Source organism: Heteronotia binoei, chromosome 7, assembly GCF_032191835.1.
Source record: "Heteronotia binoei isolate CCM8104 ecotype False Entrance Well chromosome 7, APGP_CSIRO_Hbin_v1, whole genome shotgun sequence".
NCBI lineage: Eukaryota > Metazoa > Chordata > Lepidosauria > Squamata > Gekkonidae > Heteronotia > Heteronotia binoei.
Window position 1 is genome coordinate 58,406,272 of NC_083229.1, and position 26,353 is coordinate 58,432,624.

Sequence of the window (26,353 nt, forward strand, 5' to 3'; positions counted from 1 at the left end):
GTAACTTAACTGTTTTTAATTTTGTATAGGGTGATACAGGACCAAAGACTAATGTCTTTGTATGATAACCACTGACTTTAAAGCACCTCAGTGCATTTTGAAAAGTCAGGTTAAAAGCGGTCCTTAAAATTAACTATATAAAAGCTATCATTCTTAAAATATTTAAACATTAGTCTCTGATCACACTTCAGTTAAGTTTTCTGTTAATACTCTTGTATCAAAGTCTGTATTACAACTGGTGTTCAAGTAATAAATACTCAGAAAAATGCTTTCAATTAGGAGACCCTATGCTGTGCTGTGTATAGGAAAACTAATTATAGAAACATGAATTTTTATCCATCCTCTTTCAGAGGGAAGTTTTTAAATTAATATTCAAAAGCCAGTAGCTGGGCCTATTTGCTCTCTTGCTTGCTCTCTGGGACAAATGCTATGGAACTGTTGCAAAGATAGCAGCAAGTGGGTCTGTGGCTTGGTATTACCCAAGCAGCCCACATGGATACTTCAGATGACAAGCAACTGGTGCAAAACTAGTGTTATTTTGATTCTTGAAGTTCATCAAGTAACTCAGCAAAAGGTTGATTCTTGAGGTTCGTCAGGTTACTGCCAAGCCAGACTATCTACTCTAATTTCTGACACTTGCTAGTGTAGACAGTCTTCTGTATCAGCACTGCTCAGTGTTTAGGCCCAATTAAAAAAAGGTAGTTCAGCTTTTGGCTAATATAGTTCCATGAAATATGTTGCTACTGTATCGTGTGTTTAATGAAAAAGCATGCTTTGGATAAGCTCTTTGGATAAGCAAGTTAACTGTTGTATTGCCAACTGACAAATAAGGTAAAAACTAAATTTCCTTTACAGTGTAAGGCCAGAGGCATAGTGACTTCAGTGAAGCCTTTGGTCTTGAATTACAGGGGCTGTGAATACAGCACAAGATTGAATTCTAACAAGAATAATGTTCAAAATGAGATGTTCAAACTATGGAGTAGTACATAAAACTCCTACTATATTGTTCCAGCTATTACACTGGAGCTAAAATAACTTAAAAAGCTATTTAATTCATCATTCTCTTCACACAAGATGTTTAAAAGTTCTCAATCATGCAAATAAAATATTCATATAGATAAGTTTAGTGCTAATGACCTATTACATGGGCAAAAAAGCTCTTTCTCTCTGTATATATAGATATAGAAGTCAGAGGCACATTTCAATCCAGGTCCAAGAAGCTAAATGTTGAATAACCCAGCCATGGAGTTGAAAGAAAGTCTCCTTCCAGAGAAACCTTTGTGCGCTAACATTTAATGGTTTTCAACCAGAGTCTTCATTTTTCCTGTGGCCTTCAGAATGTGCGGTCCAAACTGTTAGAAGAATGAGAAAAAAAATGATCAGAAATGGCTTCACATACCCAGACCTTGTACTTTATAAACTCACACTCTTTCTTGATGTTGTTTGCTCCCCATTGCCTTTCCAGGTTAATTTTATCAAAACATAATCCACAATGGAAGGATTATGCAGAACGGACATTTTGAAAAATACTTGGGTCATGATCCCAAAGGTGGTTCGGCATATATGAGGAACACCATTCACTATCTGCAAGCTGACTTCTTTTGCTATTTTATTGACAGGCATTTAGCTATGAGCATGATTATGAGAGGAAACAAGTTGGGGCTTATGAGGAATCCTGGAGGAGGCAGATGAACTACTTCAAATTCTTCCCTCCAACAGCATAAGGTTGCATTATAACAGATGAGTAGCTCTCTGGTCCTTGGCAGTCTAGCACTGTAGTGCAATTGTCCCATAGTGCTGGCTGTTGTAGTTTGAGGCTATGCAAGTAAGAAGCTGCTCATATAGCCCAGAATGGCACTGTGCAGGTAGGAGTGTATTCGACAAATTCATGGATTAGATGGTCCCCAGGTCTGATCTACCAAAGCACTTTTCAGGTTATTTCTTCCTGCTCCCTACAGTACCAACTGGAAGACGGAAAAATGCAAGTTCTATGCTTTTCAGTCTACTAAACACTGTTCAGGGGCTTGAGCAGCTCCCCTCCCCCCATTGGCATTTAACTGTCTTTAGCATTCTATTCTTACTATAGACAATGAATGTTCTCAATCTGAGACCAGTTTGGGACCCTCAGTAAGCATTTTAAATTACAACAGAATATTTTTCTGCATTATCTGGAAAGCACTCAGAGTATGCAGAACTCCTTACCTTTTACTTGGTCTGTAGTTGGTACATTTTTCTCTATAGCTGCTTTCAGGAGAGTACAAAGAAAGGACGCAGACCAAAATTTAAAAGAGCAATAAAGAAAAGGAAACTAAATTTGTTTCCTTTTTAAAAAGTTTTTAAAAAGATTCTGACATACAAGTAACACATCATAAAATGACAATGTTACAGCACATGGACACTTGTGGAGTTCTCCACATCTAAAACTGCTGGGGGGCAGACATATGCTTTACAGTGTAACCAGAACAGCTTTCACCTCTTAAAGGATGCACTAGACAAGTACCAACACAGGTTTCAGTAGGCCAACAGAAGGTGTGGGACTAAAATGTATTGACCAATTTGAAAGCACGTGCCAGAACTTTGGCTGCCAGTCGCTAGTGAATCATTAGCTAGACACAGCACTTACCGGTTTGCTTTCTGATACTGGGATTTGTTTTTCAGTGTCACTTTGGCTGTTGCTTCGATATCGATAAGCAAATTTCTTTTTAAGAGCTTCAGCTATCAGTGCTGCAGGATCTGCTGGGTCAATGGTTCTTTTTTTTGTATTTTCATCTGGTCTTCAAAAAGAGTAAAAACAGAAGAACTGTAAACATATTTCAATGCCAGCAATAGGTGGATCTCCTTATTAATGTTTATATCCTATTCTGTTTCCCATCTGCAGGTCCAAAGGACTGGAAGAAGCAGCTGCAAGTGGCACAACCTATTTCCAATGTGGGTCCTTTTGTCTAGTACAGCATTAGCTTGAAAGAAATAGCACTTCTCTCCAAACATACATCTCCTGGTCTAAAGAACAACTCTTCCTCCAATTATAGCAGTACGGTTTTAAAGGGGTGGGAAAGACCGCTTACTGCAAAATGGGTGTGGTGCTTTTCTTAGTGTGAAAGTATGCACCAGCTGCCAAGCAGCAGCTCCTTGATTCCACTGGGGTGCTGTTCCACGTGATCATGAGGGTGAATAGCTGTGATCACCACTACTTTCTCACAATAATGCAACTGCCACATTTTGTTATTGTTCCCCACACCCTCCTACTCAGAAAAGAAAAAATTTCCTAGGCATTCACCTTTTAACTGACCGCAGCTTTACATTGTTCATATCTTTCAGGATTTCAAGCATGTTTGGTATTTCAGGCTTTTTTTGATTGTTATCTACTGAAGTTTGGCCAGAATTTACTTTTTTCCCTTTGCGCTCCTTAATAAGCTCAATAGCTGAGATGTTCCGTTGTAGTGGTGGCGGCGGCAGTGGGGGTGGCGGAGGTGGTGGTAGTGCTGCTGGCACTCTTGCTGGGAGGGGAGCTGACGCAACAGAACTTACTCCAGCTGTAACAACATTGTGCATTTCAATACACTAGAAATATCTTGCTTCAGCAAATATCAATTACCATTTCAAAAGCAACCCTCCCCCCCAGCACAGTAACATGATTTTGGAACAGCTTGGACAATTAAGACAGCATCTTGCTAGACGCTTGTCAAGTCTCCCTCCTCTAGAGTTTCTACTCCATACAAGAAAGGTATGCTTCCTAGTACTTGGCCTCATACAAGCATACTGACACACCATGTGGGTTATAACCATTCCACTGATGACCTCTATGAATCCTATTATGTTTGGATTTAAAGCACTGTAGGCAAAGCACTTCAGCTGCTCAGACATACCTCCTGGAAACTACTGTATGAGCTGCAACAGAGTGCTCTGCACATAAAGAAGGCACATTCCTCTCAAGTGTGTGCCTCTAAAGTTCAAGGCCACTGAGGAACAAAGACAACTTTGGAAGGACACCCCACTAGCCCTTGAAATCCCAGTCTCTCATTTCAAGGCCTGATGGTACTGAACAAGTCAATAGCTTTGGATTGTCTTAAAATCATTATAGTAAGAGGAGAGAATGTGAGAACACTTTTGTTAGTCACACAAGGTTCTTCACTCATCCTATATATTTCCAAATTGGACAGACTGTATGAAGTTGCTTTGGACTCTACAGTTGCAAACATTTTGTTGATAGTTGGAGCAGTCATAGAAGGCTGGCAGATTTAATGCCAAACATTAAGCTGGGAAATAGCTCAAGGTTTCCTTTCCTTGTTGCCCTTCCAACACACTTTACAAACTGCTGTGGAAACAAAAATTATTAACTCAAGATAAATGAGACAAGGATGCTAAATACATGGATGTCTGCTTCTCCGGTGGTCCTGGTAGTGGGTCAGTCCTTATTACCTGGGAATGTAGCTCCTCCTATTCCAGGATAAGGCCAGCTTAAACTTGAGCCTGGAGGGGAGGGGCTTATCCCCTGGTTTCCCAGTCTTGCCTTTGACGCAGGATGTGTTGGCTTGAAGATCCTGATAAGAAATTGAGGGGACCAGGGAACCAGACAGGCACCCAAGCCTCTCTGGTATCCCATTCTTCACTGCAGCAGCTGGCTGCATGGCTCCTTTGACACTGAAATCACAGGCTGGTCCCTCAGTGGTCTTGGAGCTTCACTGACTCCTGCTTTTGCCACCAGCATCCCTCTTGGCTGGTTCCTTCATGATCCCACACTTGTGGAGACTCAGAAGTGAGCAGCAGAGTCAGCAGCAGTCTCTGGAGCTGCATTGCCCAGGCACACTAGCCCAGAAGGCTGAGACCTCATCAATCCCGGTGTAGATGATTTATTCAGAGCTCCAAGCTGGATGCACCCTGCAAATAAAGTAGGGTTGTGCCCTGGGTACAGATCCAGCATTTTTCCTTTTCTTCTGCCTGGGCCCCAGTGTTACTCACTTGTAAAGGGAACTTCAGCAAATGGCTAAGAAAAAGTTATCCCTCCTTTCTGGTGAGGTTGGGAGCCAGAGGTTTGTTTTTCCCCTGGGTAATGAGGCCCCATTGTTCACCTCAGGCTGCAGGCCTTCAGGGAGAAAAAAGGAGGGAGAGGTGGCCATTTTTGGAGCTGCCTTATACTGAATCAGCCCCTGGGTCATAGAGGGAATAATGTTTCAGGCTGAGGAACTGCTTTCACTTTCAGTTGCAGCCCAGAGACTCAACATGGAGGACTCAGCATTCTAACTGCCAAATTCCTCTTCATCCAATAATGATACTCAGTTTGAGAGTCAAAGCATGGATATTTCAGGGGAAGGTGCCAAAGCCGATAATCCTCATGGCTGTAGGCTGAATCAGGAAGGATTCTTGAGACCTTTGGAAAAAGTGCTCCAAGACAGAGTCCAACTCTAAACCCAAGAAATGGGGCAGAGATGAGGGTGTGGGTAAATTCTTTAACCCATTAAAAAACAGAGAATTGAACAAAACAAACTACAGCCCCCCCCCCCCCCCCGGCAGGGATTGCAGTCCTCTGTTTAGTTACCAACAAGGGGGTTCTGAGTCCTCAGCCTTCTCTTCTGTTAAAGAAGTTGAATTATGAGGAAGAGGCAGAGATTTTACCTACTGTCCTAGTAGCCAGGCTGTTTCCCCAAGAGCTTTATATTAGACTCTCATTGAAGTCTTGGCAACCCTGGACCTTTCTTATGGGATAATACATGAAGCTGAATTTCCCAAGGGCTCTGATAAAATCGCTGCCAAAGTCAGGGAATAAATTCACCTTGGGTACCTCTATCAGCTTGGGGTTTACTCAGTGATGAAGCCGGATGGGAACAGCCAGTGCAACCTGAGGCTAAATCTTTTTGCTAAGTTTTATTCTCTCATATCAGGAGCTTCTAAGGAATTCAGACTTCCAGCAGTGGATGATCCTATCAGTTGTTTTGCATCCTTCTCAGTGCTCCCCATGGGCATAGATGGCATGCCAAAGGAAAGAACAGGGCCTTCAGAGGGTCCCTAAGAGACTTTCAGAAATCCCTGTAGTGACATGTTTTCCCGTCACTAGAGCAGGTTCTGACCTGACCAATGTGAACAGCACCAAATACTGGGATGCTGTCCCAGCAACAAGAACAAAAATTGCACCAGTCTCTGTCAATGGCGCTAACAATTGTTTTTTTGTGATCTTTTTCTGACAGATGTGATCCCAGACCAGACTACAACAAACCCTTTAAAGGGAAGTGGCAGAACAAATCCAGAGAGAATAGGTCATTTTCCTTCTCTGGCAAATAGGGTCAAGATTCTAGGGGAACTAAGAAAAAAATTCAGTGTGACTATGCCATGAACCTGCATGGCATCAGAATTGGCAGGTCATTTACAGAGGTTTGCACTGAAGTGGCACAGGTCTGTCACCAGCTTAGGAACCTGGTGGCATGGATTGGTAAGCTGCACACTGCAGTGTAGGCTCTGCTCATGACCTGCGCTCGATCCTGGCGGAAGCTGGGTTCAGGTGGCTTGCTCAGGGTTTATTCAGCCTTCTGTGTCCTCGAGATTGGTACACTGCGTACCCAGCTTGCTGGGGATAAAGTGTACTTGCCATCATTTTCCTGGAAGTTCCCAAGGACTGATCCTCCAAACAAATACAATCCTCTCCAGCTGGCCTTTCTATATCAGCTGAACGTAGGAGCTGTAGAACCTGTGTCTTTTCAGTAACAATCACAGTGTTCTTCATAGTCCACAAAAGGACAGGAATTGTAGGGTCATCCTGGCTTTAACACGGATTAACAATGTGTAGGCACCAGGAAATTCAGAATGGAGACCCTGAAGGACATCGTGGCTGCTTTCCAGCAAGGGGACTTTATGGCCTTCACAGATCAATCTGAGGCATATTTCAACATTCCTATAGCTCCAGGCCATTGCAAATTTCTGATTGGCATTGTTTGGGATGGAGTGTTCTTTTCACAGTAAAGATATCAAAAATTAACAGGTTGCCACAGGTAATGGGGATAAATTCCATAGAGCTGATACTTCTGGCCCATCTCCTAGGCATGAGGGTCCCTGTATGTCATCCTTCAATGGACCAAACTTTTCGTGCTTACCCTCCTCAGCAGTTCCTCCTCCCCTTCTAGGTCCCTAGACCTAGATCTCACACAAAAAGGTGCTGAGACCTCACTTTCTAGTAAAATTCAGATTGGATCTCTGGTGGCAGATGGTCTCAGGGGCAATCCCTGAGGGTCCACAGAGGTTGGTGGTGATGACAGATGCGAGTCCATTGAGATGGGCAGCACATTTCTAAGGTCAGATGACCTGGTTTCCCCCAAAGTGGGGTAAAGCATAAACCTCTTAACTGAGTACCATCAGGTTGGCACTGATGCAGTTGAAGAACATTCAGAAGGGACATCATGTTTTGGTCCAGATGGACAACACTACAGCCAAAACTTATGTCCACAAGTATTGGAGGGCGGCACTTGTGTCCAGACTTTACACACAGGCAACTGATCTGTTGGGCAGAGCACCATCTTCAGTCCCCAAAAGCTATTCATGCAGTGGTCAGAGCAACTTGGTAGTTGTCTGGGTAAGTTGAAAAATGATAGAGCAAACATAATGGCTGCTCAACTGAAAAGTCTACAGGAGTGTCAGAAATTCAGGACACCAAGAGTGGACCTCTTGGTTATAGAGGACAATCTTCATCTGAAACTATTCATGTCCAGATTACAAAACTGAAAGGCAGTAGCACAGACCTGCTGAACAAAGACTGGTCAAGCAGTCTTCTGTATGCCTTTCCACTACTTCAGATTATCTAGAAACTGTTCTAGTAGTTTATAGAACAAGGAGCAGAGATCATAGTAATTGCTTCCTTCTTGCTCAGAAGGGTCCAGTTCAGACCCTCTGTAGTAGACTCTTGGAGACTCCTGATGTAGGAGGACCTGCTAGTGCAGGGGGCAGTGTATCATACCCACCTGCAGATATTCAACCTCACTAACTAGATGTTGAGAGGCAACAACTAGATAGCATTGGTACCACTCAAGTGGTCACAGTGTGTTAGTCCCCCACAGAGTCTCTGCCAATAGTCTATAAAGTAACACTTGGAGGGTTTTTTCAGTCTCGGATGTAGATAAAGGTTAGATCCACTAGCAGCACAATGAGTTACATGGTGGCCTTTTAATAGACTGCACTAGAAAAAAGCCTCAGTTCCACTACCCTGATAAGACAGGTGGTGGCTATTTTAATCATCAAGGGGACAAAAAGAGAAAGTCCTTGGTCTTACAACCTACAGGCCCCACGAAGGCAGTACATAGGCCCCACTAAGAAACTGAATGGGGTAGTCTAGGTTCTGTGTAAGAAGCCCTGTGAACCAATGGCTACCGTAGTCTGAAGGAGCTGACATATAAAGTGAAATTTCTACTGGGGGTTGCATCAGCTAGGAGGTTTTTGGAGCTGAGAGTCTTGTCCATAGACAAGAAATTATGCATTTTTCATGTTGATAAGGTTGCATTCAGTGTTCCCTCTTAACTCAGTTGATGTGAGCTGGCTCACGGTTTCTGGCCTCTGGCTCACACATGCTCATCTTGGCTTGGGGAGTGTGGCCCCGGAGTGGACTGGTTTGTACGGTGGCTTGCAGCTTTGGTGTTGGTGGCTCGCAGGGTGGAGATTTTTGCTCACAGGACTCTATAGCTTAGAGAGAGTACTGGTGGTGTGACGCCCGGCACTGGTGGTCATTCCCTTTTCACAGATCAGAACATGCAATTTTACGTTCTTTCTGTTATAACCCATTACTTGACAGAATGAAAGAGTGGCACTGTTTGAATGCTCTTGGGTCCTAAGTCCTGCCCAGACAGGACTAATCCACTCAGATCCACTGAGGCTTTGCTCCTCTCCTTTAGGGAGAGTATATTTAGGGAAGCAGTTCACAGGTTCAATCTTATATTGGTGGTTGAGGATGGCCTATAAAGTTGGAGATTTAGATCCTCCCCAAAGTTTTACAGCTCACCCTTTGAGGGGAGTGGCCACCCTGGTGGCCTGTAGTGCCTTTCCTTCACTGGAAGTTATTTGTAAGGCAGCCAAATGGAAGTTAATTCATTCCTTTACCAGGCATTACAAGATAGATAAGTTGGCCTCATCAGAGGTTGCTTTCAGTAGCATGCTGTCTGCCTGGGGAAGCTACTAAACCCGCCCTGGGATGCACCACTTTGTTATGTCCCAGTAGTAAGGAATGACCCACTACCAGGACCACCGGAGAACGGAAGCTTTGTTTCACCGTGAAGCTTCTTTCTTGATGGTCCTGGAGTGGGTCAGTCCTACCCACCCTCTGATGTGGGGCAGCTTCCAGGTATGGGCGATTTTCTTAAGATCTATCTAGGTTCAGACAGATCATTATGCTGTGTTTTTTGCCCCTGCAAGTTTTTTCTTCCTGACAGCAGGGTTCTCTGTTTTTCTGGGATCCTTTTAGAGCTCCCCTAATGTTGGTCTTTGACTACAGAGGGGTAGTCTGATGTTGGAAAACCTTTTGAAGGGGGAAATATGTTTTTTTCCTTCCCTGTCTTAAATAGTGAAGCTGGGAGGTGAGGCTTCGATATGACTGGGAAACCAGGGGATAAGCTCCTCCCTTCCAGGATCAAGTTTGAGCCGGCCCTATCCTGGAAGAGAAGGAGCTACATTCTCCGGTAGTAAGGACTGACCCACTCCAGGACCACCAAGAAAGAAGCTTCACGGTAAGTGAAACAAAGCTTCCATTCATCTTCAGGACAAGCTGTCAATTCAGGTTTGTAACAGGCTTCCAGATGTCTTGGAGTCATTAATCAGACCTCAGGTTGAAACTGCAGTAAAAAACAACAACTAAACATTGTGAACATGTAAATTGTCAGAATTGTGAAACTTTCATAAAGTTCTATTCAGATATCAGAACAGTCACCTGATAAGGTCCCTTTCAACAAATGCACGTAATAAAATCAACAGAAGCCAGATAACATGGTTATATTTCAAGATCACCTTGTGTTTGAGGTTTCTGCAACTGTTTAAACTGCAGTACCTGTGCAGATGAATGGAACTGCAAGACAGGTCAAGATCTCTTTTTCAGCCTCCAGGACAGCTAAGAAGTAGCTGAGAGCATGTTAGTATGATGTAGTGGGCTCAAGTGTTAGACTAGGACCTGAGAGGTCTCCAAGGTAAAATTCCTACATGAGCCAACAACCTGACTAGATGATTTTGGGCCAGTCATTCTCAGCCATATCTATCTCACCGGGTTATTGAAGGGATAAAATAGAGGAGATCTGTGTATGCCACCTTGAGCTCCTTGAAGGAAAGGCAGAATAAAAAAAATTGGATAGATTAGTTAAATGTGCAACTCATTCTCCTGAGGTCAGCACTGCTAATTCTATGACTATTCACAATTATGTCTCTTGGGTTTTCACAACCAGGAGTCATCTTGAAAGAACAGGCTGAAACAACTACTGTTATAATAAAAAAAGAACAAATACCTGCTGTAAAATTCTGCTGTTCTTGCAAGCTTACAATTTTGGCTATTTGTGCTCTTAAACTGGCAAGTTCATTTTCTAATGCACTGATCTTCTGCATGGCTTCATCATTTGTGGTTGTTGCAATGTTGGCGTCTATGTTCTCTTGTGACAGCTTTGGTAAAGGTACTGGAACACTTTGGACTCTTCCTGGGCAGCCTTCATCTCTAAAAGATTGTTGGGATTTTGGCCAGACTTCTGATCTGCAATTAAGAAGCAATGTTGACCAACACAGCTTAAGGCAGGGGTATCAAACTCATTTGTTATGAGAGCCGAATCTGACATAAATGAGACCTTGTCAAGCTGGGCCATATGTGTACCTATTTAAGATTAGGTAGCAGAGATATAAACTTTATAAAGGACAAAAACAATTAAAGATTTTTTTTAAAACATACTTAAAACATTAGCACTCATTTGTCTTAAAAGTGCTTTTTTTGTATTTCTCCCATGAGATCCAGGGAACTGGGCAAAGGAAGCTCTGGCTCCTTCCTTCCCCAGGGGAGCAAGAGGGGGAGGAGCCTCAGCCAATGGTGGTTTTGCTCTATAGCTCCTGTGCAACTGAGCAAACCTTGCAAATCAAGCTGTGATGCAGAAGGAAGCAAGAGAGAGGGAGAAGGAAGCAGACAAGAGACAGTTGCTCGGGGACCTGATAGGAGCCCTCCAGGGGCCTGATTCGGCCCCCTGGCTGCATGTTTGATCCCTCTTGCTTAAGGAAACAACGTTAAGAGTTAGTTTACTCTTCGCCAAAGAAATAATCTGTGAAGAATAACTACCCTATTTTAGAACTCAGGATTTCAGCACTCAGTTGCTGATTTTAGAACTCAGGATTAAGCAAGGAAAGAGTGGTAAATTCCAGTAAATTTTATTCTCTTAAGTGAGGAATGTGCGTTTGTTTTGCACTTTTGTACTCCTCCAAGCTTTTGGGATGCATACAGCACAAGCTAAATGAAGAAATTATTTTTCTGAAGATGCTGAGGGCACTGGATGGACCCTACTGTCCACAAGTGGGAGGAACTAACAGGAAAGGATCTAGCTTCGTTTCCAGGAGCTCTCTATTTTATTCTACTGAGAGCATAGTGATCCTCCAGAAGAAAATGCCATATGGCATGCAGGTGTGTGTATGTGAAAAAAAATTGCCACAGCTGTAATGCAACAGCTGCAGAATGCAAATTCTGCAGCTGTAATGCAACAAACTTATCTCATCTGCCTTGCTATGCTGGTGCAATAGCCCAACTCGGGAGGAGGGGTTTTTGCTCTATTTACTCATCCTTAATGGTTCCCGCATGGGAATGGGGACACATCAAACTACCAGCATGTCCCCTTATTCCCAGCAGCACAAAAGAAGCCTGCTCCAACCTAGAGGTAATCCTTTGGGCTTCAGTCTGGTTACAGAGTCATGGGTCACAAACCATAATTTAAACATTGTGAACAACTGTCCTTGCCATAGTTCATCACCTGTCCTTAAGAGTGCTGAAATTGTCAACTGGAATTGTCAACTGAGTGCTGAAATTGTCAACCTCATTACTGTTTCTTTTCCTTACTATCATGAATAATACTTTCCAGATATATGTGATCAGGTTATCTAGCTTGTTTCAACACATTGCTTTGTTAGTCAGGATCTGACTTAAATAATCATGGAAGAAGAACATTAAAAACATACCTGAGCCTTGTAGTGACTTCACCTTCATCTTCAGCAATCCATCCTACATCTGCAAGGGAGACTACTCCATTTTCTCTGAACTTTTTAGAATTACTGCCTTCTACAGGCTGGGAAATAAGCTAGAAGGTATACAATATTATGTATTAGTTGCTTGGATTCATACCTACACTTAGGTTATTTAAAACATTTCTACTTCACCTTTCCACCCAGCTCAAGGTCCCCAAGGCATAGAACATATAAAACATCAATAGAATGTTTAAAATTTATATACAGGGCTTTTTTTGCTGCAGGAACTCCTTTGCGTAGCCAGTCCCTCTTATTACAGGGCCTACTGTAAACTTCTGGAGTATTGGCTATATCAGGGGTGTGTGGGCTAATATGCAAAGGAGTTCCTGCTACAAAAAAAGATGTGTGTGTGTATTTAAAACCAATAGGGAGAAGTGCTAGTAAGTTAGTGAAGGAGAGCCAAACAAAACAAAAACGCCTTCACTCACTGGTGGAAAACTAAGCGAAACAGATCAATTTTCCTGGGAAGGAAATTCCATGAATTTGGTGACATGAATCTTAAAGCCTCGTGGATTGCCACCTATCTAGCTTTAGACAGCGGGGGCACCTGGAGCACGACCTCTGAAGATGACTAGAAAGGTCAGGTAAGTTCACATGGGAGTGGGTATGCTGGCCCCAAGCCATATAGGGCTTTAAAGGTCAATACCAAAATCTGGTATTGGGTCTGGAAGCAAACTGGGAGCCAGTGTAGATGCTCATATGGTCTTACTCCACTAAGACAAGACACACACATCCCATTGTTATGAAACAGACAAGAGTGACAAGTTCGTATCAGCATGATATCTAGTCTGAATTAGGCCTCAAAGGATAGTTTGTGTGAATATAAGATAGAGCTAGTACAGTTTACAAACAAAAGTAGAAAGGTCTCTATTTACCCTTCTTGGCACTCTTGGTATCTTACCCTTCTTGGTATTTTTGGCACTCTACATAAACTTCCCATTGGTCTTCACAATAGGCCAGGGGTGGCCAATGGTAGCTCTCCAGATGTTTTTTGCCTACAACTCCCATCAGCCGCAGCCATTGGCCATGCTGGCTGGGGCTGATGGGAGTTGTTGGCAAAAAACATCTGGAGAGCTACCGTTGGCCACCCCTGCAATAGGCCAATAAAGAAGAGTCACTTTGGTTAATAACACTATTTACTACCAATATTTATTTTAGTATTTCGGAAGAATAGAAATTTTTCAGGTAACAGAAGTTTAAGATTAAAGATTTGAGACAATGAGGAGGAAAACCATGTCCAGTCTTTTCACATAACAATAATGTTTACAACAAAGCAATGTACGAAGTCTCTGGCCCTTACTGAAAACCAGGTAACACACACAGATTAGTAGTATTTTGTGAGAAACAGGAATAAAGAAGTGCATTCGAGAACAGAAGGTGCAAACCCTACATTTAGAAATGCCAGGTGTAAGTAGATACTAGTTTCCAGACCTGCCTATACAGCAAGGAAAGCACTATAACAAATGCTTTAAGGGTAGAATGCTTTGCATGTTGTGCATGGAGCCAGCTGCAAACAAATGAAATGTTATCTAGAATTAAAAACGGATTCAAAAACACAGGTCTTCTGTTGACATTCAAGTGAAGATTTGCATCCCACACTGTATGTGACTTTAGTAATCTCAAGAGTGGGGAAGGGCCACTGTGTCTAGCCACTGCTGATTTACTCCAATGTGATTTTGAAGAAAGGAATAAGTCATAATACAGCTTTTTATCATATGGCTAAGGCTGAATTCAGACATACACCAAACCATGGTGAGCTCTAATCATATTTCCGAAATGTTTTAATGTCTGCTCAAGTGCCCAGTCTCTTGGCAAGGTGTCTCCAGTTGCAGAGAAATTGCTACAACTAATATTTGTCAATTCAGACATCATGCCAAATCATAGCTGAACTTCCTTTATGGTAGAACAAAGTCTGAGTTCAGTGGCACCTTGGACTAACAAAATTTTACTCAGGGTATAAACTTTCTGAAGAAGTATGCTTGCATACAAAAGCTTATACTTTGGAATAAAATTTTAAAGGTGCCACTGGACTCAAACTTTGTTCTGCTGCTTCAGTCCAACATGGCTACCCACCTGAATCTTCTTTTACTGAAGATTGGCATGATGACTTAATTGACCCAAATGTAAAAAGAACCCTGTGAAAAACAATGTGATTTACCTTTGAAATGGCATTAAAAAGAAAGTCAAGTTCATTTCTGTTCTCTCCAAAGAGTATGTGCTGTGTTATATCTACACAAGCCATTTAGCTACCCCCTTTAACCTGATGGGCAGCTGAAAAAATGGCTTGACTTATTACTTGCCACAGTGCTTGGTCCAAACAAAACTATCTCCTCTACAGGCATTGGAATCATAGCCATCTACACCGGAACCTATCTGATTTTTATGTAGTGCTTAAGTTCCACAAATCAAACTATGGTTGCAATCATATGCATATCTGCTTAAGAGTAACTTCCATTGAACTATATGAAGTCTTACTACCATGTAAACATACTAAGGACTGGGCTTTTGGAGGATTCTCCTTCCCATCATGGTGGCCAAGTACAGACAGAAACTAACATTCTTTCCCCCACATCTTTAGCTTACTATATAAGTCAACAAGAATGTGGAGTTAGTTTTATTTATCATTCTTAATAGCAGTTAGATCTAATTATAAGCATGCACTAACAGTTTGAACAAGATTAAAAGAAAAGAAACAAATCTGACTTACAGTAGATTCAGTGCACGATCCTGTGATATAAGAGATAAAGCTAGCAAGAAAGAAAGGGAAAGAAAGTGCTATAGAAAGATTTCAGTGCAGCAACAATCGAACTCATACACGTCTGAGTCTGACAAAAAAATTAAAGTTTGAAGATGTGCTACAGTATTGTACATCAAATCACTGCCCAGTTCAACACTATCACTGAAGAGTTTAGGGCAGGAGGAATGGAGAAGCTTCTCTCTGGGAACTACATTGCCCATTTAAGACAGTAAAAAGATCAACACAAGAATACACAGGCCCTTTCCACCTTTAATGGAAATAGCTGCAAAGCCCCCACCAATGACCATGCACTCACATATTAGGACTCAACAGCTAGACATTATTTCTGCTCACTGCCAACCATTTCCCCTCTTAAGAATCTTTTGTGCAGAAGGAATGGTTCTCTCTGTGGAACTGGTCTCTGAATAGGCTGGGACGAGGCTCTCATGCTGCTGCTGCTTGCTCAAAAGCAAATGCTGGAGAGAGAACTACACCCTACTCTTTCGCCACCAAAGAATGTTCTTGACTCCCCTGAGCTGCTCCAAAGTGACAAAAGGCTTCTGTTTATTCCAATACTCAGTAAGAGACCAAGGTCCTTGTTACTGAAAGCTGGATGTGTGTATGTGCTGTGGAGCACCCCTGACTCGAGAGGGCCAGGGACATCTATTCTTACAAAGTGGATTTGTGAAGACCTGCTAATAAGGAAATCCAATGTGATAATAATAATAATAATAATAATAATAATAATAATAATAATAATAATAATAAATTTTATTTATATCCCGCCCTCCCCGCCTAGGCAGGCTCAGGGTGGCTAACAACAGTTCAATAAAATTATACAATGGAAGAGATGGGAACACGTCTTTCTCATTTTCTGTACTTCTCACTTGTCCAGGCAGAAATATCCATGCCTCTTAGACACAAGCCTTTGAAACAGGAATATAGGAGAACTAGCAGATAGAGGGAAGATGCCCACCTTAGAAAAAGGGGAGAACACCATACAACCAAAGTAACAACTACTCACATCATGTTCAAATTGTTCTCTATAAATCAAGTTTAGAATTATGGCTTTATTCTTGAAGGCATTTTTTCCTGCAAAAATTGTTACATCCCACAAGATTTTAGTAAAGTGCTACTGTCATATAAACACAACAGAAAAGTAGGATTCATGACTAATACAGTCTTCCCAGAAAGATTTCCTCCCTCGCACTTTCAAATTTGAAGAGTTTCATTGTATATACCATCAAACATCCACTTCAGAGCGGCACACTTTGCATTACGATGAAGTTCTATTTAAAATCTGAGAGACTGCTGTCAGAAATGAAGTTCAAGAACAAGTATATTCAAAAGCTAAATGGGTGGGGGAGGAGGGCTAGTGACATCCAAGGTTTTCCTCTCTACTTTTAAAGTGTCTCCATTTGGATCTACCTTGGATTTTCACTTAAATTGTAAATAAAAGCAAATGTTATTATAGATTCTACATCTCTTTCTATTTGTCCATATAGGAAGTAAAAATGTACAGCTCTAGCTTAATATTTACATAGAATATAAAAACTGTATATTTTGCCATTTTGAAATCTCTCCTTTGTGCACACAGTATTTGTGCTACTTATGTGGGTTTTTTTGGGCTAATACCCACTCTCTCAAGCCAATACCAGTTCCCTTTTCTAAAGCTTTCTAGCAGTAATATGAGTAGGAATACAGGTATGCAGCGTAAGAACTATGGAACTATTTAACATTAAAAAAAGAAGAAAACTTCTAATTGCCCCTCAGTCATTTGTCAAAGCCTAGAAACTGTCACAAAAGTCATTTGGGACACAGATGAAGGAGCCCTGTGTAAAAAACAATTTCCCAAATTCAGAGCTAGTTTTTTTGTGTTTAAAGAGGCAGTCAGCCACAGCAACATTCCTCTTAGAAGTTAGCATAAAAATTTCTGATCTTTGTTTAGATAGAAAGAGAAGCACAAACATTGTCCAAAGTACACAGATAGTCAAGTGATATTTAGCTTTCTATCTAGATGTATTTTAGTTGGGTTTCAGGTACATGTTAGAAACAGAAGTTGCTTTGTTTGCCCTGATACATGCCTTTTCACCAGGAACATGACAGGGAGGCATTCAGTTTCATCAGCAATGGTGTATCAAAGTATAGTTTGACTAGATAGTGGGGACAATCTGCTCCAGCGTTTTTGTTCATTTCTCATATTGCCATCGAGTACGGGATGTGCATTCAGATCTAGCTGAGTTGAAAACATATTTGAAAAATACTGTATCAGTATTCTCTGGGTATATTACAGCACCCCAAAGATATCCAGGATTTTTCAAGCAAACTGAAAAAAAAAATTCTCGAACCCCGCCCCCCCAGCTATAGTCAGGATACATTTGATAAACAGCAGAGAGGCGGGAGCACATTGCTACTGCCTCTCAGCTATTTGTTGAGCTTTCTACTGCAGTCCCTGAGGATCAGCTGAGCTGGTGGAAAGCAGAGGGCTCCCTACTGGGTCAGCTTTGGACTGGCTTCTTCTGAAGCCTTGTTTAAATGAGGCTGCAGGGGTAGCCAGCTCAACTATGCCCACAGAGACTCTCTGTGGGGACAACTGTTTATCAGGCTGTCTTCTGCAGTATCTTTACACATCCAGTGTATAAAGAGAATGCAGCAGAAAGCCTGAAAAACAGCAGCTGTGCAGAATTAATCTGCTGTGCTCCCAACAGCTGGGTTGCTTTTTTTGTACCTCTGCTACTACTCTCTCCATTTTTCCCTGGGTCTATTGGACCTGAAAAAATTCAGGATTTCGTTTAAAAAAACCCAGATCCAAATACAATACTGTTATTGCTACTTGGGGGATATTTTGGAAATCCTGAAATTTTGGGGGGTCCAATACACCAGAACCAAAAAATACCAGTAAAAAAAATTGTATACCCTTACTAGTGATCAGGAACAGCTCTTCACTGTCAATCATATTTGGTTGAAATTACTCCATATCTTTTTCTGTTTGATTTACATTTTAAAATTTTGCTTTTGTTGCTTTAGTGATTTTGTTTAGTTATTACATTTGATTTTAAGATAGATACTTATGGAATTTTAAAAATTATTTGTTATTTTATGGTGTTGTGAACCATCTCTTGCACATTGTGCGGAGAGAAGGCGTATCTATAACTGTCTCAAATAAACAAGTCTCTTAAAAACAATGAATCTAGGAACCTTATCAAAGTATAGAACAATTTTAAGAAACTACAAATTTAAAAGCAACTTGCAAGAAAGTTATAGGGGATGCAAATGTGTCTATTTGGTTAGCAGGCAGCTCACAAGCAGTGATGAAAGCAAGAAAGCAATTCTGGCAGATAAGATTTTAGTAGTGCAAGATATTTAGTATAGGCATCAACATCATGGATGCTAAATGTATATACTCAATTGACTCATTGCATTTTGGCCCAGATAAAAATAAAATATTGAGCAAGAGAAATTTTACCTGAAACTGAACTCTTGGGCACTGTATCACAGAGAGGTTGGTGCCAATTTTCCTTACAATACTTCTAGAGGGACCATAAGGTTTATTTGACCACAGCAACTGGAGAAAAAAAGAAAAGATTTTTTATAATGGTATGGCACAATCTGTTCAATATTATTGGCTAGTTTGCTGAAGTTTTATAGTGCAGCTATATTAAGTCTTTGTACAATGAGAATCCTGTCCTGTTTTGACAAGGAGGAACACATTAGAACTCATAGTGCAGACAAAAAATCAAAGCTTAACATGCTGTGTGACACACTACTTCCTCCCAATCAGAACCACACTATCAGCCTCGATACTGAAACCATTTGCCAGGCCTACATTCTACACATTTTTATGGCATTGAAGTCCTGAACATTTCAACCCTATTTACTTCATTAGGATTAAGGTTCAGCTCCAGACAGTTTTTTCAGTGAATTTCACTGCTACATATCCAACCACTCATGGCTTTTGTACACATGGATCCCATGATTCACATAATGGCTTTTTTTTGTGATCAAGGTTACTCTTCTCTTTTCACTAGTATAAAAGCTGGTTGGATCCCACTCAGTGTTTTCCAACTATGCCTTATCCTGTACAAGTTAACAATACTTACAACTGCTGCAACAAAACCTCACTGTAAAATACTTACAGATTCCATATTCAGCCCAACTTGTTCACACATCATTCTAATCAGGCATTTAATCCAATAGATCATCTGGAATAATGCAGAACCTTTACAAACTTGTAACACAACCGTCTCAGTGTGCCAGGATGCAGGCGTGCCATAGTATCTCTAAGAGAGAAAGTGAAAATAATGCATGTGAACATTAAAAAATCTAAAACAAGGAATTGCCTTTAAGCACATGTATTGAACAACACCTATGACTTCAGAACCTTCATTGCAAACACACAACCAGTAGTTACTGATTGTAAACTTATCTTCAGTTCATTTTAAAAACCCCCCTGAATTGGCATTTAACTTCACAGCAGTGTTACTTTTGCAAAGCAGAAAGTTAAAAAAAAAAAGTGCAAGCATACAAAATAGGAATGCAACCTAAAAATCTATTATGTACGTACACTCTTCAAAAGCTGGGATTCACATAGTGTTTTGCAATTTTGCTTTCACTAGATCAGTATTCCACACAATTATAAACTGTCAAGAATCAGTGATAAAAGATGCAAGATGATGAAGCACTGCTATTTCTAAAGCAGACATCTCCAAAAGATTGCTAATTAGCTACTGGTAGCTTGCTGGCTGCTGCAGAATAGCCCATGAATCTCCTAAGAGGCCCAGGAAAACACAAAGAGTTCTACTCTAAACTTTTTCTAAGTGTTTTCTTTTGTAGCAGATAGATTCATTTTTAGCACTCTTCCTAGTCCATGTTCTGTTTCCAGAAAAGAAAAAAAAGTTGGTAACATGTTGGTAATGGGGGGGTGGGAATGGTTCAGGATATTTTTCATTATTCATAAGTAGCTCCCATTAAAGAGGTCTGGCAAAATGTTTCAAAGAATACTTGATTTAAAGGTCCCCATATTCCATTAAGTAAGCAGTATACAATAAAATCTTTTTTAAAAAAAAAGCAGTATAAGCACAAAGATCTTTTATACTAATCAAGCATCTCACATATTTTAGGCACTGCGCAAATAATGAAACAATTCAAGAAAACAGTAGTTTGTTCTGCAAGATAAAATGTTTGAAATTTTATCTAGTAAAAATGGATATATCAGAACTGAAATACAAAATATTTACTACTGACAATTTAGCCTCCCTCTCATGATACAATGTATCATAAGGTGAACTAGACTAATTTGTTCACTTGAACAACATTATGATTCTTTTGGAAGCCAGTCAAAATTCTTAACTGCATAATTGAAAAATTAAACAGAATGACAAAAAACAGTGCAGAAAAAAAATGACTAATTAAGGGACTGGAAGACACTTTGAAGAACTACTTTAATTAGCGTTGTGTCGGTGCTTCAAGTTCAACTGTGTACAGGTGATGTCACTTCCACCGCCTTTAGAACTTCCCCTTTCCGGCATTTCTGAGATGCCGGTGGGACTATTAAATTTTGTCAGTTCAGGAAGAATAGTTCATGATGAGCTTTTCTAGGCTGCCATTTTTAAAAACCAAGATGGTTTTTGGATAAATGTTTCCACGAGAGATGCTGGCTCAAAAGGTATACTATTTGAAGCCCCAATTTACTTTCCTAAAAAAAGTAGCTTTAGCAGATAATGTACTAAAGAGAGATAACAACTTAGCATTCATGTGTGCATGACCACATACTCAGTAGAAGCTCAATCACTCAGGAATTTCAAAACTAGATGCTGGATGCAGTATTTTTCTTCTTTTTAGAAGAGTTATTTATCTAGTCCAGGACAATCATCTTCTCAGAATCGAAAGTATTTCCCTACTCATAAAAGTTAAACATGGACCTGGGTTTTCGTTCACACTCTGGCTCATCTGAGCCAAGTTCTCTTTACAAGTCATTTATAGCAACTTTTTTCGCAGGGTTTGTGTCAAATAGGAATAGTAACTGAAATGGATTCTATACATTAGAACAGTGACTCCCAGTCTTTTTGGCACCAGGGACCAGTTTTGTGGAAGACAATTTTTCCATGGACCAGTAGGGGGAGTACTGGGGTTTTTGTCACCCCAGGTTGCCCTCCTGTCCCCACCCCTGCACTCCCATGGGGGATCTTTAAATGGAGGGTAGGTGAAGGTCACTGCCGCATTGTCCCCTCCGCCCGCCTGGGCAGATGAAAGAGGTGGTGCTTTGAAGTGAGGCCACGCTGCCTCTTTTGTCTGCCCAGGTCCCAGGCGGGTAAAAGGGGTGATGCCTAGCACGGTTCATATGGTGCAAATGTGCCACTAAATTCAAATTTTGTTCTGTGACCTTTCAAGTTTAACATTAAAAACAAATCTAGCTAGAGAACAAAGAGTCTAATGGTGCCATAAAGACCTAGATTTTATTCAGAGTGTGAGAACCTGTTTGATGTAGTGGTTAAGTGTGCAGACTCTTATCTAGGAGAACTGGGTTTCATTCCCCACTCCTCCACATGCAACTGCTGGAGTGGCTTTGGGTTAGCCATAACTCTCGCAGAGCTGTTCTGCTCAAGAGCAGTTCTTAGGATAGCTCTCTCAGCCCCTACCTACCTCACAGGGTGTCTGTTGTGGGGAGGAGAAGGGAAAAGACATTGTAAACCACTCTAAGACTCCTTCGGGTAGTGAAGGGCAGGATATAAATCCAATCTCTTCTTCTTCAAGGTGCCATTAGACTCTAACTTTGCTCACAGCTAACCACCTGGACCAAAGCTAGCTACAGTTAAGCCCTAGGCAGATGTAGGTGTTCAGGCTTTTTTGGTTTGGTTGTGATAGACTGCACTTTTTAAAAGGTTAGAAGTGCTGTACAAATCGCTGAAGGACTGTGAAGGGTTAATTTGTCACAGAAGCGGAGTCTTGAGTGACAGGCTGCTCAGAGAAATCTGATTGGTTAGCATCAGCTGAGCAGATGAGAGCTGCATACTGAGGGGAGATTTAGTCAGATTTCTTCCTTAGCTAAGAAGAGTTAGAGAACTAGGGGAAAGCTGGCAAGAAGTTTGGAAAGTTAGGTGAAGACTCCTATTTGGGCCAAAGAAAGGGGATAGATCAATTAAGAGGGGAATTTCCCTACCCAATCAAACAGGTAGTTCTGAAGAGTGCAGAGATCTCTTGTCTGGTGTGGTTAGAAACTGCCTTTGGAGATCATAAGAGTCAGTTAAAACTCAAGACAAGTACTGGTGTTTCAAAAGAAGGGATTTGGGTACTGGAAAAAGTGTACCAGCCTTCTGGAAACTAAAAGAGTAAGAGAATACACAAAGAAGGTGTACTGAAGTGTTTGGGGAAAGCACTGGAACAAAAGCCAATCAATATCAAGATTTAAGTCTGGAATACAGGATTATAACAGGGCATCCTACATTGGTTTGAGGTGACTGTGGAGACCAGTGGGGTGGGATGACTGGCCTGGGGATTCCAGTACTCCTGGGGAGGGGAAGATATGACGGTGGGAACAGACATAAATGTAATGAAAGGCAGCAGAGACGTGTGGGTGCTCGGCCCTCTTCCAGTCTGTGTCCCATCCCAATGGTGGTGGGGTGGGACCAGGTTGAATTACTCGCCTTCGTCACTGGTGTTATGCAATGCCAGGTCCATAAATAATGACCTCAATCCTTCGGGATTTCCTGAGTGAACAAGATATGGACCTGGCATGCGTGACTGGGTACATGATGGGGAGACGGTAGCCCTCTCCCAAGTAGTCCCCCCAGGATACTCAGTCTTTCACCAGTCACGGACTAGTGGGCGGGGGGTTGGGGGAGGAGTGGCACTATTCATACAAGGCAGACCAAATCATAGGGAATTGGAGATTGGCTGTAAAGCCTTTGCAACATTTTTCACAGAAAGTCTCGTTGCTCCGTCGCAACCTCCCTGCCACAACTGAAACAGTAAGTGAGCTTGAGGCTCCTTGCCTGTTTTCTGGATCAGCTCTAGAGAGCTTTACAACAGTCAGCTTGGAGGAAGTTGACAGAATCCTCGTAATTGTACGCCCAACAACATGTGATTTGTACTCTTGCCCATCCTGGCTGATTAAAGCATGCCGGATGGAGCTTCAATATCCTGTGCGGGATATTGTAAATAGGTCCCTTTCGGATGGGCTTTTTCCAGAGCCTCTCAAAGAGGTGATAGTCCATCCCTCTTGAAAAAATCAACACTAGATCCGGCCAAATTGGCACACTACCGGCCGGTCTCGAATTTACCCTTTTTGGGTAAAATTATCGAGAGGGCAGTAGCGCTGCAGTTGCAGAGCTTTCTGGAGGATGCTTTCGTTCTAGACCCACACCAGTCTGGCTTTTGCCCGGGCCATGGGACGAAGACAGTGCTGGTCGCCTTAGTGGATGATCTCCAGTGACAACTGGATCGAGGCAGGTCAGCAGTACTGTTGTTGTTGGACCAGTTGGCGGCATTCGACATAGTTGACCACTGGTTGCTGGTTCAGCACCTCGCCGACGTGGGGATCCAGAGATTGGCCTTGCAATGGCTTTCCTCTTTCCTCTGTGGTAGGGGACAAAGGGTGGCAATCGGGGGACAATTGTCCCAGAGACATCTGCTTAATTGTGGGGTGCCTCAGGGGGCGGTGCTCTCCCCGATGCTGTTTAATATCTATATGTGCTCCCTTTCCCAGATTGTCCTGAGATTTGGACTGGGTTGCCATCAGTACACTGATGACACCCAGCTCTATCTGCTGATGGATGGCTGGCCTGCCTTTGCCCCAGAAAATCTGGCCCTGGCGCTACAAGTCATGGCGGGGTGGCTCAGGTTGAGTCGTCTGAAACTGAATCCGACGAAGACAGAAGTCCTTTGTCTGAGCCGCGGTGGCCTGGGAAGGGAATTCCCTCTACCAGCCTTTGATGGGGCACCACTGATATCGGCGCCCGCAGTCAAGAGCTTGGGGGTGCTACTGGAGCCCACATTGGCTATGGAGGCCCAGATAGAAGCCACTGTGAGATCCGCCTTTTTTCACCTTAGGCGGGTACGACAGTTGGTCCCTTTCCTAGAGCACAGCGACTTAGCAACAGTGATTCATGCAATGGTCACCTTGACACTAGACTACTTTAATGCCCTCTACATGGGGCTGCCCATGTCCCAAATCCAGAAGCTGCAGCTGGTGCAGAATGCAGCAGCCAGGCTGCTATTGGGTCTCCCTATTCGGGACCATATACAGCCGGGGCTGTGGAGACTGCACTGGCTGCCAATAGCATTCCGGATTCGATACAAGGTGCTGGTCATTACCTTTAAAGCCCTATATGGCCGAGGACTTGCCTACCTTAGGGACGGTGGAACCAATTCCCAGATGATGTTAGAGCTTTGCGGAACCTTGCCCAGTTCTGCAAGGCCTGCAAAACAACATTATTTCGAATGGCCTTCAACCAACGTACATAGATGCCCAACACCACTGAATGTATGGCATGAATTTTAGCACCAAAACTGTTGTTTTTAATATTGTATTAATAATTTCAAATTGTAAACTGCTTTAACTTCTTAATTGATTTATTATTGTAATTGTTTTATTGTTGATATTACAATGTTGTTAGCCGCCCTGAGCCTGCTTCGGCGGGGAGGGCGGGATATAAATATGAAAAATAAATAAATAAATAATAAATAAAATAAGTCACTGTGAAAAGCTTAAGAAACTCTCATTAGCCAGAAACATAAGAACTAAAATCTGTGCATGTAATGATTTTACCTCAGTTATCTATATTGAGTTATCTCATAGATCTTACTCCTGATTTCACCTGATCTTTCCGCTCTACGTTGAATAAAATATTTTGTTATTTTTTAATTTCAAAACACCTTAAGTGCAGTTTAAATTGTTTAAGTTAAAGGGTGATGTCAATCCTTCCGTCAGGTTACTGGTCAGAGCCAACAGTCAAAGTTTCATACTGTGACAAGATGGGACAATCAGTGTTTTTCAGCAAAGAAGAAAATACCAGGGCAGCTCAGTCAGTAAAGGGAGGGGAGGGAAGTAGACAGGCCTCCATAAGGTGTTTTTGAATTCACAGGCAATCTAAAATGGCAATACTAATTCCAAATGGTGAAGAAATCACCAGGCTAAGACTTTGTCCCTACCCATTGTTTGTTTACAGCCTCCACTAACCTACAGTAGGCTGGTTCCAAAGTGCTATCAGGGTGATAAATACACAACTTTGTCTATTAGGACTCAACATGAGATGTAGACAGAGGAGTGGACGGAACAAAAAACAGACTGTCATAAATTAGATCTCTCAAAGGACAGCCATACTTAAACCCAAGGGAAGAAGTCGCTCAAGAGCACACAACAGAAAATATTGACCTTTTACATTACAGCCGCTAAACAGCAAATTGAGAAGTGGCTCATTTGGAAATCAGGCCTTTCAACTATATTGTCTTTATTCCTTGGTGTCTTGCTGGCTTATTATGAGGTTATTTGGTATTTTCATTGCAGTTATGATGCCATTATCTTGAGCCACGCTAAGCCCTTTGGGGAAACACCTACATTTCAAAACACATATTTTACAAATACTTTAAATATAAATATATCAGATAAACAGCAAGCCCCGTTTTTTCTGAAAGTCTTTACTGAGAGAGGCTTATAGTTTCCCTTAGCAAAAGAATCAAGCATATTGTTCATACACATTAAAATTTAGGCTCCTGACGGTGCAGAATGACCCTTCTATATCCACCATGACGAGGGGGGGGGGGGGATCTGACGTTTAAAAGATTTGGTAATTCTCCCCAGAAATCTACTTTAGGCAGACAATGCAGACCATTCCGAGTTACGACTTGGACAACAGTCCAAAACGAAAATATAGTATCTTCAGTGCCAGATGTTCGGTTCCGCACTCTTTTTATTACATATTCTAAAGCCATGTTGAAGGCCAAGCCCACATGCTCCCGAGAAATAATGGCGCTAAACAGGCGGAAGGAAGGGAAATCGGTCTTGAGAAACCGCCAAGGCACTCGCTGGCTCGCTCCTGCTCCAGAGAAATTCAACCACTGGGTCACGCAGGGCCCTCAACCGCCGCACCAGAGCTCTTGTCCCTGAGGCGAGGAAGCCAACGGCTTCTTCCTCTCCCCGCCCCGGCTACAGGCACGCCTCAGACTCCTTAGGGAGGCTTCGCCATAGGACGTGATAGGAGGCCTGTGATAGAAAAAGAGAAAGCCTTGCCGCTTAGACTCACCCCCTCGCCCTGCCGGCACCGCTCTTTCATCAATGGCCGCAACACCAGCCGAGTCTTAGCCGTTCACCTCGTTTCCTCGCTCACCGTCCCTTCACCGTTCCACTGCCTGGACAGCCAATCGCTACACTGCTCCGGGTACAACTTTGGCCAATCC

The 26,353-nt window shown here is 42.1% G+C and overlaps 1 protein-coding gene across 1 annotated transcript; it reads right to left on the minus strand.

The window, feature by feature from the left end:
• MTFR1 (mitochondrial fission regulator 1) lies at positions 1-26,353 on the minus strand. The gene is made up of 8 exons (XM_060243686.1): positions 26,200-26,353; positions 19,096-19,239; positions 18,426-18,524; positions 12,157-12,275; positions 10,461-10,699; positions 3,278-3,533; positions 2,624-2,774; positions 1-1,352 (listed from the first exon to the last, which is right to left on the minus strand). The coding sequence occupies exons 1-8, from the start codon at positions 26,227-26,229 to the stop codon at positions 1,293-1,295; spliced, it is 1,098 nt and encodes a 365-aa protein (XP_060099669.1). The 5' UTR covers positions 26,230-26,353; the 3' UTR covers positions 1-1,292.

What these genes read in the sequence shown, in the direction of transcription:
- MTFR1 (XM_060243686.1), bottom strand. Translation starts at nt 26,229, where the DNA reads ATGAAAGAGCGGTGCCGGCAGGGCGAGGGG. An exon ending in GAAGTCACTACAAGGCTCAG is followed by an intron (nt 10,700 to 12,156) that starts GTATGTTTTTAA and finishes TCTTAATTGCAG; the next exon opens with ATCAGAAGTCTGGCCAAAAT. An exon ending in CAGTATCAGAAAGCAAACCG is followed by an intron (nt 1,353 to 2,623) that starts GTAAGTGCTGTG and finishes TTCTTCTAACAG; the next exon opens with TTTGGACCGCACATTCTGAA.